At 52.3% G+C, this 12,845-nt stretch overlaps 1 protein-coding gene across 4 annotated transcripts; it reads right to left on the minus strand.

Moving 5' to 3' along the window:
• Positions 1-351: 351 nt before the first annotated feature.
• On the minus strand, positions 352-12,375 carry SPATA2 (spermatogenesis associated 2). 4 transcript variants are annotated; one of them, XM_005569328.4, is made up of 3 exons: positions 12,224-12,375; positions 5,029-5,466; positions 352-3,768 (listed from the first exon to the last, which is right to left on the minus strand). In XM_005569328.4, exons 2-3 carry the CDS (start codon positions 5,362-5,364, stop codon positions 2,542-2,544), a joined length of 1,563 nt encoding a protein of 520 aa, XP_005569385.3. In that variant the 5' UTR covers positions 5,365-5,466; positions 12,224-12,375; the 3' UTR covers positions 352-2,541. The 4 variants fall into 4 exon arrangements, with proteins under 4 accessions (XP_005569385.3, XP_045219040.2, XP_045219041.2 ...); XM_045363105.3 differs by having other exon boundaries at positions 12,099-12,375; XM_045363106.3 differs by having other exon boundaries at positions 11,873-12,375.
• Between the last annotated feature and the right edge of the window lie 470 nt (positions 12,376-12,845).

Genomic DNA, 12,845 nt, shown 5'->3' on the forward strand with positions numbered 1-12,845 from the left:
CCTGTAGTCCCAGCTACTCGGGAGGCTGAGGCAGGAGAATGGCGTGAACCCAAGAGGCGGAGCTTGCAGTGAGCCGACATTGCGCCACTGTGCTCCAGCCTGGGTGACAGAGCGAGATTCCGTCTCAAAAAAAAAAGAAAAAAAAAATCAAAACATTTTTTACAAAAAATTTAAAAAATAAAAAGTGCCAGGCTCACAGTATAGCACTCAAATGCTATTTGTCAGTTTCATGGAAGAGAAAATTTAAGTCTTGTCATTAAAAAACTAAATACCACTTGAGGAAAAATAAACTCCCAAGTAACCAAACTTCAAAGAAGCGGGGACAGAGGACATAAGACCCCAAACACTTCATTTAACAATGGAAGACACTTTATTATTTTTAATCATCTCTCAACATTTCAACTCTTGGTAGAAATCAAATGCAAAACACCTGCATTTTTAAATTAGCATGTATTTAACTACCTCAGTCACGGCAACCTCATCCAGTAAGATGCACACCAGGGAGCAGGGCTGTAGTATCTCCTATTCCAGTCTGTGACCACAGTGCGTCCGTGATGACAGGTACACTGGACTTTCCCTCCTACGATGTGTTAGTCACTCCTGCTTTCGTCCACTGGGTAAGTTACGTGGCATCACGGTTGGTTAAAAAGAGTTAGTTACTGTAATGCTGACGCAATCTGGAAATGGAAAACTAGAAAACTAGGGCTCTCAGGAGCGGGCCAGCCAGTGCCGATTCTGAAAGGTGAAAAGGAAGAACATCAAAGATGAATACCCCGCTAGGCTGGTCTTAGGAATAAAGTTGGTTGAAATTCAGCTTAACATACACACTGTACATCTACATGTGATCTACCAGAGAGAGAGATATATATATGTATATATTTAAAAAAAAGAGCCATAGAAGATTTGGAAAACCTTAAAATCACTCAACTGAGTTGGAAGAACATCAGCAAATTCACAGTGGCCTCAGGATTCAGCCAGACTTAAACTTGCTCAAGAGCTGAATAACTTTCTCCCAGAAAAACCCACTGCATATAAATCCCTTAACATTGTGTACATCACAAACAGTTATGGCTAAAATATGTTAGTTCACAAGGAAGGGGCTTTATTTCCAATCTCTTGCCCCACTCCTGCTCTTGTACCCCCACGAGGAAACTCCGGGGGCTGGTAATTCACATGAGGAGCTGAAGGGGCCTTCAGGCTTGGAAGCGCTTAGGCTTAGCTGAGCATCTGAGGAGCCGTCTGTCTGATGGGCACATGCCGACTCCTGCCCACTTTTAGTGCAAAAAGATCGCAAATGTTGCAGATGAGTCCTGGAAACTGGTGAAGAGAAGAGGACTGAGATGGAGGGGCAGTAGGAATCCCAAATGATTTTCCTTCTGAAACGAGACTCAAGAAGTGTGAAGTGCGAGGTTCCTGCTCAGCAAGCTATAGGTCCGACAGGTGAGGTCCCTGAATTGTCACTAGGTTAGCAGTCTGCGGGCACACAGACCTCGACACCCGCACTCACCCCCTAAGTGCACACTGGAGGTAGGTGTATAGCTAGTTACTGCAGGGAAGACAGTGACTCTCCACCAGCTCAAGAGAAGGAGGCTTCGTGTCTGTTCCTCCCTACCCCAAACTCTCCTCTCCCCTTGGGCCGTAGTGAGTGGAGGATACAATATGAATGGGCGCGAGGCCCTCCCTTGGAAGACTAAAGAACCCAGGGCATTTAATAAATAGCTACATAATTCATTTTTTTAACCACGTTGAAACACACAGCAAGTTGAATATTTATTTAAAAATAAATCTCAAAAATATCTATTGGTAGTACAGTAAGAGGGGCATGTGCAAACAACAGAAAAGGGGGGAAGTCAGTCCTGCTGTGGGAAGCCCCCACATCAGTGTGTTGGAGCAAAGTTCACGAAGGCCATGGGCTGACTGAGCTGTGGTGTACAAAATGACATTCAGCTAATACTGGACTTGGTTCACCTTTGACACCTGGAGAGGTGGGAAAGCCAGGGGTGGGAAGTCCAGCTGGGGATCCTTGCGTTTGGGAAGGGGGCGGCCAAGGGATGAGCCTTTGGGAGAGGCCCCGTGTGGCAGGAGGGCTCATTTCACAAGCCAACAGGCCTCTAGCTCGCCGCTCCAGGTGGATGTCTGGTGGCCTGAAGGGCCCTTCCCAGTCCAAGTCGGCTTTGTAATGGGAGGGGTAGGTGCGGTGAGGGTCCCAGAGATAGAAATCCTCTTTAAAGGAAAAACAAAACAATAAAACCAAACCAAACCCCAAAAAAAGAAACAACTGAACAGGGAGTGGAGAGATCAGCAAAATGAATCTGAACGGAAGTGCCACCTTCTCCCTTGTCAGACAACAAAGCAGCCATTGGTTGAAACATCTGAGTCGCTAAGTGAACTCCCACGTGGACACAGTCAGCCCACGATCTCTGCCACCTACATGGTCAAGTGCAGGCCTCCGCCTCTGAGATCAATGCATGAGTACTTCTTCACCGTGAAACCCGAAAGGTTGGTGATGTAGCCCTTGGAGCTGGAAGGGGCGAGGCCGGTCTATCTGTACACGAGATGGGAGAGCTGGGTGGACTTGTAGTTCAGCTGCTTGTTGGGCATGAACTTGTGCAGCTCACTCTTTTTGTAGCAGGGGTCGTAATGGTAAGCGCTGAGGCAGGCGTCACATGAGACTTTTGAACACTGGGTGCAGGTGTTGGTGGCACCTGGGCGGTTGCAGAAGCCACAGCGGGAAGTGGGCGTGGAGGTGGGCTTCGATTTGGAGTGAAGGTGCGGGAGGCGGTCGAGGCCCTGAGTCTGGCCTGGGTACTTCTCCCGCAGAGATGCCCCGTGGGCCAGGCTGTCATGAGTGGAGGCCTTGCTGGGGAAGACGCTGGGCTTGGAAGCTGGAGGACAGGTGAGCAGGCTGTCACAGCGCTGGCAGAGGGAGGAGCTGCAGGACAGCCCACAGCTTTGGCACTTGGAGAGGGCGGACTCTTTGGCAGGGGGCGAGCGCTTGTGGTAGAGGGGGTGGGCGTCGTTTCTGACCAGCCACACATCCGGCCGCAGAGCATCCTGCCGACGGTAGGTGGCCCTGGGTTCGGAGTCTGTGTACAGATCCACGTCATCCTGAGTGGAGAAGTAGGTACCGCGCAGCAGGCCAGGGCCGTTGCTGGGGGAAGCAGGTGGAAGGGCATCCGGGCTGCCGTGGGGAGAGCTGGCCATGGTCAGCAGCGAAGGGGACGGGCGGATGATCTCGTCCTTGAGGTCATCCCCCACATCCGCTGCCACAGGCTCCTTCCGAAGACTCAATGAGGCCTTCAGTGGTGGCTTCCGGCTCTCCCAGTAGCTGTCATAGGCATCCACCGACCTCGAGGGCTTGGTCACGCGGGGCTTGTAGTAGTCCTTGGCCGCCCGCTCGCTGGCTGACTTCTGGAGTGCCACTCGTGACATGGAGGCCGTCAGGTGCTCCCGGCCCTCTGCCCGCCGCCGTAGGGCGTCTGAGCAGCCGCGCACGTCCTCTGCACTGCTCTTGCGCTCGCTCACGATGTCCAGCTCGGAGTAGCCCTTGTCCTTCACTTGTGAGTGGATTTCCAGCATCTGCTCACACTCGACTTTGGCCAGAAAGAGCTCGAAGGAGACCATCTTCACCTGGAGGGTCTCTACGAGCTCTCTGAGCTTGTATGCAGTGCCCAGCTCAGGTGCGTAGCCCATGCAGCTCAGGATGGCTCGGATGTCCTCTTCCAGTAATGTCGACTTGACATAATAAACAAAAGGGCCCGTGTAGGTCTAGAAGGAAGGGAGTAGAAAAGAGAGGTGGGGTTTTCTCTCAGAGACACAAGACAGACTATGTCAAAGCAAAGGATATCCAGCTCTGAAGTGGGGCGGCGGGGAAAGGGCAGGGCAGGGAAGGATCCTGACAGCCTTACCCTGCGGGAGGCAGAGGAGGCAGGGCTGGGACTTACTAAGCACTCAGGAGTTGTGCAAGGAAATGACCCAGCAGCTTTTTTTTTTTTTTTTGAGACGGAGTCTCACTCTGTCGCCCAGGCGGGAGTGCAGTGGCTCGATCTCGGCTCACTGCAAGCTCCACCTCCCGGCTTCAAGCAATTCTCCTGCCTCAGCCTCCTGAGTAGCTGGGATTACAGGTACCCGCCACCACACCCAGCTAATTTTTGTATTTTTAGTAGAGACGGGGTTTCACCATGTTGGTCACGCTGGTCTCCAACTCCTGACCTCATGATTCACCCGCCTTGGCCTCTCAAAGTGCTGCGATTACAGGCGTGAGCCACCAGCAGCAGCTCCTTTCTTAAACACAGGGAGCAAAACCTCTCGCTTCCTAGTGGGGCGCAAAGACTCGGCTCCATATGAAGAGGGAGCCTGGGTGAATAAAGGGGCCAGATTATAGGCAGAGCGGTGACAATCAGAACCTTCCTCTCTGGCATTTCCATGATGGGCTGAGTAACACGGCAGACTGAAGGGGCTGGCTAGGTGACAGCTCTCCCGTGCCATCCCCTCTCTCGATTACTGCTCCTCCCACGGCAGAATGAAGAAGCCTGGCTAGGTGACAGCTCTCCTGTGCGTGGCCTGATTCAGGATCCCTCTCTCAATTCCCCCTCCTCCCCTACTATTACCACTTAGTCCAGAACACCCCTCAGCTTGCTGGGACCGCTGAGAAGCTTCCTAACTGCTCTCCCCACCCCTCTACAGCCCACTTCCCATACCACAGCCAGAATGACCCTCTTCAGATGCAAGCCAGATCCCACACTGCCTCCTTTCCCGCCTACTCTGAACAAATCCAAGCCTTGCCCTAGGCTACAAGACCCTGTATAACCTGGCTGCCCCTGCCTTCCCAGTCTCTCTGCTTAAGGTGTGGCAGCCAGGCCAGAAACAGTTCAGAGGTGATGCTGGAGAGAAGGGGAAGGTATGGAGCCCAGAAGGATCTGAGAGCAGAGGACGGATGGACTCAGACTGGCATAGCCTCTCAGGACGGACTGCCAGGGGCAGGAAGAGAGGAGGAGGGCCTGTATGGAGGCTGCTCCAGGACCTCACCTTGATGCTCCTGAATTCCTTCTTCCACGGGTAGAGGAAGAGGTTGATGCCCACTGTCTCCAGCATGCTGAAGGCACCGTGCAGAGCCCGCAGGCTGGAGGAGCTGAGCGAGCGCAGGGAGCTCTCCACCACCTCATAGAACTGGATCAGCCGGAATCGATAAAAGGGATCCACCTTGTGCAGGCTGAGCAGGGTCGATGCTGCCACCCGCAGACACTCATCGCCGCCAGGCCGCTGCCTGCTGGTGGTGGTATCCACTTTGCCCTCATGGAACTGCACATACTTCCGAAATAAGTCATCCTTGAATTTTGTATCCATTGAACTGGGCTTCCCCATCCGATCGAGGGGGGCTACCTTATCTCCTCCATGGCTTCTGGATTAGAGGCAGGGACATCGCTAAAAGCAGGGACATGTTGCCGCCTGGACCAGCGGAGTGCTCTGGAAGGAGGGGAACAAGAAGCATGTCATTCCTCGAAACGGTCCGCGCTTCGGCTTCAGGCCGCTGAGGCAAAATGAACAGCAGAACTGGCCTAGGCTACCCCGGGCCCCAGCAGCACGTTACAGAGCAGGTCCTACAAGCAGGGGTACCACAGAGGCCAGAGAGAGATGGACCTTGACTTTGTTGTGCTTGCAAATGAAAAATACGATTAATATTCCTGAAAGAGAAGTGTGGGTGAGTACAGAAAGGGCTCCTGTCCTGGTTTCACTGGGGAAGGGGGAGTTTAGGAAAGCCCTCTTGAGACAGCAACAGACCTGAAGGATGAGGAGTTTGCCAGGTCAAGAGGCCAGGGAAGGAGCTGCAGCAGAGGAAGGCCCTGAGCTAACACTACCAGACGCTCCAGACACGTGACAAGCTTCGCACACACTAACTCGCCTTTTTTTTTTTTTGAGATGGAGTCTTGCTCTGTTGCCCAGGCTGGAGTGCAGTGGTGTGATCTAGGCTCACTGCAACCTCTGCCTCCCGGGTTCAAGCGATTCTCCTGCATCAGCCCCACAAGTGGCTGGGATTACAGGCACCCGCCAACACGCCTGGCTAAGTTTTGTATTTTTGTCAAGACGGGGTTTCACCATGTTGGTCAGGCTGGTCTCAAACTCCTGACCTCAAGTAATCAACTGGCCTCGGCCTCCCAAAGTGCCAGGATTACAGGCGTGAGCCCCCACACCCAGCCTCACTTTCTCTTCTTAAACAATCCTAGGAGAGAGGCGCTACAGTTAGCCCCAGTGGACCCATGTGCAAACTGAGACACAGACATTAGAAACTGCTCAAGGTAGGCCAGGCACGGCGGCTCACACCTGTAATTCCTGAACTTTGGGAGGCTGAGAGGGAAGGATGGCTTGAGTCCAGGATCTCGAGACCAGCCTGGGAAACATGGTAAAACCATATCTCTACAAAAATACAAAAAAATTTTTAAGAAAAAGAAACTGCCCAAGGTTACAGAACTCTTAAGAGGCAGAGGAGCTGAGCTCAGAACCCAGGCAATCTGGCTCTAAAGTCCATGCCCTTACCCACCACACCCTGCTTTCCTGAGGCAGGAAGCCTGGCACAGGAACAGAACTGCAGCCAGTGAGGCCGAGGCCACGAGGGCAGGGGCGTGAGGAGAGGCAGCTGCCAGCACCAGCGGGACCCTCAGCCCCAAGGCTGCAAGAGCACATTCAGAATTTGATATTTTATACAAAGAGCCACGTGAAGCCACTGAAGAGTTTATAGCAAGGGGAGAGGGATATGGTCTTCTTTACAATTTTCAAAAGAGGCCACAGTGGCTGCCAGCCCCTGGAATGCTGTTACCAGCCTTTGACAGCCTGCATCCCCTTTATCACAAGAGCGCTTTGCAGCCCCCTGTTGGGAGAGGATAGAATGTTCTGAGCTGGGACACAGGCTTTATACAATCTTGTCATCTGCTTAGCCACTTGTTAGTAGAACAGGCACAGATCCAGCAATATTCTTGTCACCACAATGCTGGGAGCGAATCCAGATTAATGGAGGGACACTGCCAGGGCCAAGGAGACAACACGCGCAGGGTCATGGACATGGGGTCCAAGGCCAGGTACCTGCGAGCGAGGCCAGGGCTGCTTCTCCAGGTTACTCGGGCAAATTGCTCCACCTCCCTGGGTGGCGGTTTTCTCATCTGAAACAAGGGGTTAATAATAGCGCCTCTGTCCAGAGCTGGCAAGAGGATTAAGCATGACGGGATACGAAGCTGCTCAGAGAGCCGGCTCCAGGAAGTCCTCGATGGCCGCTGCTGTAGCCCTAAGCGGCCAGGCCTTCTCTGAGTGGGGCAGATACCACTGACTGGGTGGTAGATGTGCATTTTCACATGCTCTGGGCCTGCCGCTCCTGCCCAGAAGCTCCGTGGGTACAGGACTGTGACCATCTTGCTCAGTAAGGTGAGCTGTGTGCTTCATAAATGTCTGCTGAGTGTGGGAGATGGCAAGGGACTGAGAGAAGTTGCAGCAGGACTGGGCCTGGCGTGTGGGGGGCTCTTTTAGCAGACCTGTGTTCAGCCAGGAAGGTCCTACGAGCCTGGCAACTATCATGAGGTCAACAAAATCATCCTCATCTCCATGAGCCACTAGTCTGGCTCCTCCATGGTTTTTGTACCCAGGAGGAGACTCCTGGGGGTATTAATGGTGGGGTGAGAGGTAGGATGTGTAGCAAAACTAGGGACACAGAGAGGCCACTGTCTCCAACACACTGCACTGCTGAGGGAGCCCAGTGCTACAGCGACAAACAAGGCTGAGGAGCGCAGGAGGCAAACACATCCACTTAGGGGCCAGGCGCGGGGGCTCACGCCTGTAATCCCTGAAATTTGGAAGGCCAATGCAGGAGGATTGCTTGAGGCCAGGAGTTTGAGACCAGCCTGGGCAACATAGCAATACCCTGTCTTTACAAAAGAAAACAAAATGCACTTAGGATAAAATTATGCCTCATGAAGATTCTCATCATTCAGGCCTCAGTTCAAACATCAGCCCCTAGAGGTACCACCCTATTTCACCTTCCCAGTTCCGTATTGTCACATTCTCCTACGATAACCACAATCTGAAACTATCAACTTTATTCATTTACTAGCTTCCTCTCTTTGTCCACCCCCCACCCTCCCTGGTAAGCTGGCAAGCTGGTAAGCTCCTGGTAAGCTCCATAAAGGCAAGGACCATGTCTGTGTTGTTCACCACGATGCCTAACACAGAGCCTGCCTGTGCCTGATAAAGTAAGTGAAATGGATGCTGCAGCCGGGCATGGTGGCTCATGCCTGTAATCTCAGCACTTTGGGAGGCCGAGGCAGGTGGATTGCGAGACCAGCCTGGGCAACATGGTGAAACTCCGTCTCTACTAAAATTTTTTTTAAAAATTAGCCGGGCATGGCAGCATGCACCTGTAATCACATCTACTCGGGAGGCTGAAGCAGGAGAATTGCTAGAACCCAGGAGGCAGAGGTTGCAGTGAGCCGAGATTGCCCCACTGCACTCCAGCCAGCCTGGGTAACAGAGCGAGACTCCATCTCTAAAAAAAAAAAAAAAAAAAAAAAAGAGAGAGAGAGAAAGAAAAAAAGAGAAATAGATGCATGGATGCTGTAAAGGATGTCAGCATTCATGATGCCACCACTTTAGTTTCTCATTGGTACCTCCCAAGAATCCTGGGAGATCAGCTGGAGAGCAAAGAAACAGGCTCAGAAAGACGGCATGAGGTACAACAAGTAGCTCAAGGTTAGCAGCAGATGGACCCAATAATCCAAGCCTGGCATTCTGACTTGGAACCTGTATTCCTCTCACCACCCCACGATTCCCATGTCCAACAAGCATTTCTGCAGCCCCCACCTTCTGCCTGAGCTGGACCCAGTGGGGGAATGGGGATGGGTGAGGAAGGTAGAGGACAGCAATGAAGGAGACACATCCTGCCTGCAAATCTAGCTGGAAGAGCATACCACTTCGTATCAAAGTATGTATGTGCTCTATGTTCATACTGTTCTGTCCATAAAAAAATAAACAATTTAAAATGTATATTCTCTTAAAAAATAAAAATGTAGGCCAGGTGCGGTGGCTCATGCCTGTAATCCTAGCACTCTGGGAGGCCAAGATGGGTGGATCGCCTGAAGTCGGGATTTTGAGACCAGCCTAGGCAACATAGCAAAACCCCGTCTCTACTAAAAATACAAAAATTAGCTGGGCGTGGTGGCGAACGCCTGTAATCCCAGCTACTGAGGAAGCTGAGGCAGGAGAATGGCATGAACCCGGGAGGAGAGGCTGAAGTGACCTGAGATCGTGCCATTGCACTCCAGCCTGGACAACAGAGCAAAAACTCCATCTCTACATAAAGAAATGTATTTTGCAACACTGGAGAGGATAGTCACACATGCATTTACCATTCTTGACTTAGAGAAGCTGCAATCACGCCTCTGGCCCCAGGGCTTGTTTTCTGGTAGCCTGAGAACCATTCAAACACAGAGACATTAAGTTTCTGAATACTGCTGTAATTTTTTTCCAAGGAAGTCAGCCTTGAACTCAAAGAGACTGATTTTTTACAAAGTCAGCCAGTCGCAAGCTCGGCTCAGCGTATGCTGCTCTATAATCGCACCACAGTCCACACCCTTGTTTGTTGCTGAAAAACAATAAATAAAGCAAAGGGATCCAAACAGCCCAGCTGATGTTCAAAATCTGAACAACAAGGACAGGAAGTCCAATATATCTAAAACAAATCTCCAAACAACCTGGGTAGGTGAGGGAAAAGGCGGAAGAAAGTAAAAGCTAAAAGATAATTAAGGGCAAGACATGCCTGGATTATTATTATTATTATTAGGTGGGTGTGGTGACATGCACCTATAGTCTTAGCTACTTGGGAGTCTGAGGTGGGGGGATCCACTGAGCCCAGGAGTTTGAGGCTGCAGTGAGCTATGATGGCACCACTGCACTCCAGCCTGGGTGACAGAGCAAGATTCTGTCTCAATCAGTCAGTAAGGAAAGGAAAGAAAGAGACTAACAATTACTGAGGTCCTACTATGTGCTAAGTATTGGGCTTCCCACTTTACCTACATCATCCCATTTAATCCTCACAACTCTATAAGGAAAACAGGCTCTCCCATTAAAACAACCTGTCCAACAGAGTTTGAAAGGATCAGAGCTGGAATCTGAACTCTTGTTGGCAGGCCCTGATGCCTGGTGCTTTCTCCAATTTATCTCACTCATTTATTGTTACATCAGTACCATTTACCAAGGGATTACTGTGTGGCAGCTCTCTGCTAACTGCTCTATGAAAAACAATGAAATCCATAGGATAGATCCAAGGTTAAAGAGGAAACTGAGGCTCGGAGAGGCCAACTCACTTACCCTAAGTCATAAGGCTAGGAAGAAGTGGCTCTGAGCTCTGAACCTAGGTCTAATGCCAAAACTCTGACTCTTGCAAAGCCATCCTGCTGCATCTGCTGGACAGCTCTACTCGAAAGTGTCTGGCTAAGTTAGAATGCCTTATGGCGGCGCGAGCAGAGTTGAGTTACAAAAATTCCTGTAGTAGCAAAATTCCCATCTTCCCACACCGAATGGGGCTAGGAGAGCTAATCTCTATATGATGTAAGCTCAAGGGCCGAGGAAAGAGGCTGGCCTGAGACATCGGCCAGTGATGAAGCAGCTGACATCATCCCTGCTGAAAACATTTTCTGAGAATACAAGATGCCTTGTAGCTGGTCATAGCTGGTGTTTTTTCTGAGCACAGAGCCAGCAATTCATTCCCAGCACTCTGCAAGAACAACAAAATACGCTCTCTGCAAAAACATCGTGGTTACAGGAGACCGAGACAGCCCAACGACAGAAGCTGTTAATTTCTCCAAGCAACCCAAGGATTGGAACGCCAAGCCGTGCCAGTCTGGTGGGAGAAAAAAAAAAAAAAAAACCCAAAAGACAAAAAAACAGCACTGTGAATATCCTGAACATAGAGGCAGGCAGGTGCCCAGAGTCAACAGCTCCAGTCAGCACCTCCTGAACCCACAATCTAGGCACCCTCTTGAAAAGCAAGTCAATGGAAAGAGAGATATTGCAGTCAGGGAGGCAGTGGCTTATTTAGTTATTTTCTAAACATCTAAGAGGAAAGCTGTATCTGTTTAGACTCCCACTGCATGGAAGTGAAGTGATTCCGAGTAACAAAGCATTCGCTTGGCTTTACCTCAGCTGGCCCATTCAAGCAGAAATGTTCCCCAAGCAGTATTTGAAGGCGCCCCCTCTCTGCACAGGCAGAGCTATTTTGGTCTGTGCACTGCCCCTGTCCACAGGTTTACACATCCCTGGTCTAGCTCCATCAGCCTCCAAACAGCAGACGAGGAAGTCAGTTCAACCCCCTCCACCTCCCCACCCACACCAATGCACTCGTTCCAAGCAAGAGGCTCCGAGACACATCCAAGGCACCTTCCACGGGCTGTGAAACACCAGAAGGTCCCCACACTCCTACTAGATTCCAAAGAAATTCACACAGAGTCCTTCCAAACCTCTGAAAATAACCTCAGCGGTGCCGAAAGAAGCTTCCCTAGTGGCAGCTGCCTCTGAAGGAAGCTGTTTCCCTCCCTGCAAGGGACAGAAGCTGGCGGCTGCTAAGTCCCAGCTCGGTCATTCCTACAGCCTCGGGGGGCCACGTCAGTTGTGAAAAACAGCCCAGTCTCAAATTCTGACCCTCCCCACGGGTTCGTGAATTGAATGAAGTAACAGGAACTATCACTTACTGGACGCCTGCTGTATGCCAGGGGCCCTGCATGATCTCATTCCATCTCTACTCCAGCCCTAGCAACCAGGTTCAATCACACTTAAACAGGCAACTGAGGCTCTTAAGATGAAGTGACTTATCCAAGGTCACACAGTGAGTACAAACCCAGGTGTGCCGCCAGAGTCTGAACTGGGAACCCCTGCGCAGTAACCGCCTCGTGGCGAAATCGGGGTGTCCTTCTGTTTGGCCAGTCGCCGAAGAGAGGGTGCTCCTCTTGAGCGGCCCTGAGCCACCCTCGGTGGGTTCCAGGAGCTTACAAGGCAGCTCCCAGGAGAATGGGGATCCTGAGGATAGGCTGGGGGTCCCGGGAGCGCCGAAACAACGGGCCCACCTGTAGTCCTGCCTGACGTGAGGGGACCCCGCTCACGGGCCAGCCGAGCCCTGCCGCTGTCTGGCGCCCCCTCCACCTGGGGAAGCCCCGGAGACAGTTTCCGCTCGCGGCCGCCCGTCACTCACCCTGACACTGCCGCCGAGGGCTGCCCGGCCGAGGGAAGCAAGCGGGAGGCGCGGCTGCCGCCGGAGCCGGGCCCCACTGGGCTCTAGCCGCTCCGGCCGGCTGCAGGGGTACTGAGACCAGTACCCGCGGGCCAGCAGCGACCCGGAAACACTCGGCCCGGAAGTGAAGTCGCCAGGAGGCGGGTCCGAAGAGAGGGTGGACCACGGCTGCGCGCTGGCTCCGGGAAGCGGTCGATGCCCGCGGCCGACGGAGACTACAAGCCAGAGGCCGAGAACAAAGCGGAAGGCCGAAGAACGAGGACGAAAGCGGCGGAACGGCAGTTTGGAGCCTAACGAGCCATCGTCGCGTCTGGAGCTAGGACCCGGAAGTAAACAGGCCGGACGTGACGGAAGCCACTCGGTTTAGGGATGGTGGCTGGCCGGGTTGTCATGGAAACCGCTACGGAGCCTGGAGCTGCATTCATGACTCCGCACAAGCAAGCAGGGGCTAACGGTCGGATCCCTCGCCCCCATTGTACGAACAGAAATACTGAGGCTCAAAGAGAGCCAGTGAGACGCTGAAATCACGCGTGATTGGAATCCAGCCTTGCTAGGGCTGTCGGTGTTACGGGCTGTGGGCGAC

Source organism: Macaca fascicularis, chromosome 10, assembly GCF_037993035.2.
Source record: "Macaca fascicularis isolate 582-1 chromosome 10, T2T-MFA8v1.1".
NCBI lineage: Eukaryota > Metazoa > Chordata > Mammalia > Primates > Cercopithecidae > Macaca > Macaca fascicularis.

Excerpts from the sequence above, each read along its gene's own strand:
- SPATA2 (XM_005569328.4), bottom strand. The coding sequence starts at position 5,364 with ATGGGGAAGCCCAGTTCAATGGATACAAAATTCAAGGATGACTTATTT. Across the intron at positions 3,769-5,028 it reads AGGAATTCAGGAGCATCAAG|ACCTACACGGGCCCTTTTGT; the intron begins GTGAGGTCCTGG and ends CCTTCCTTCTAG.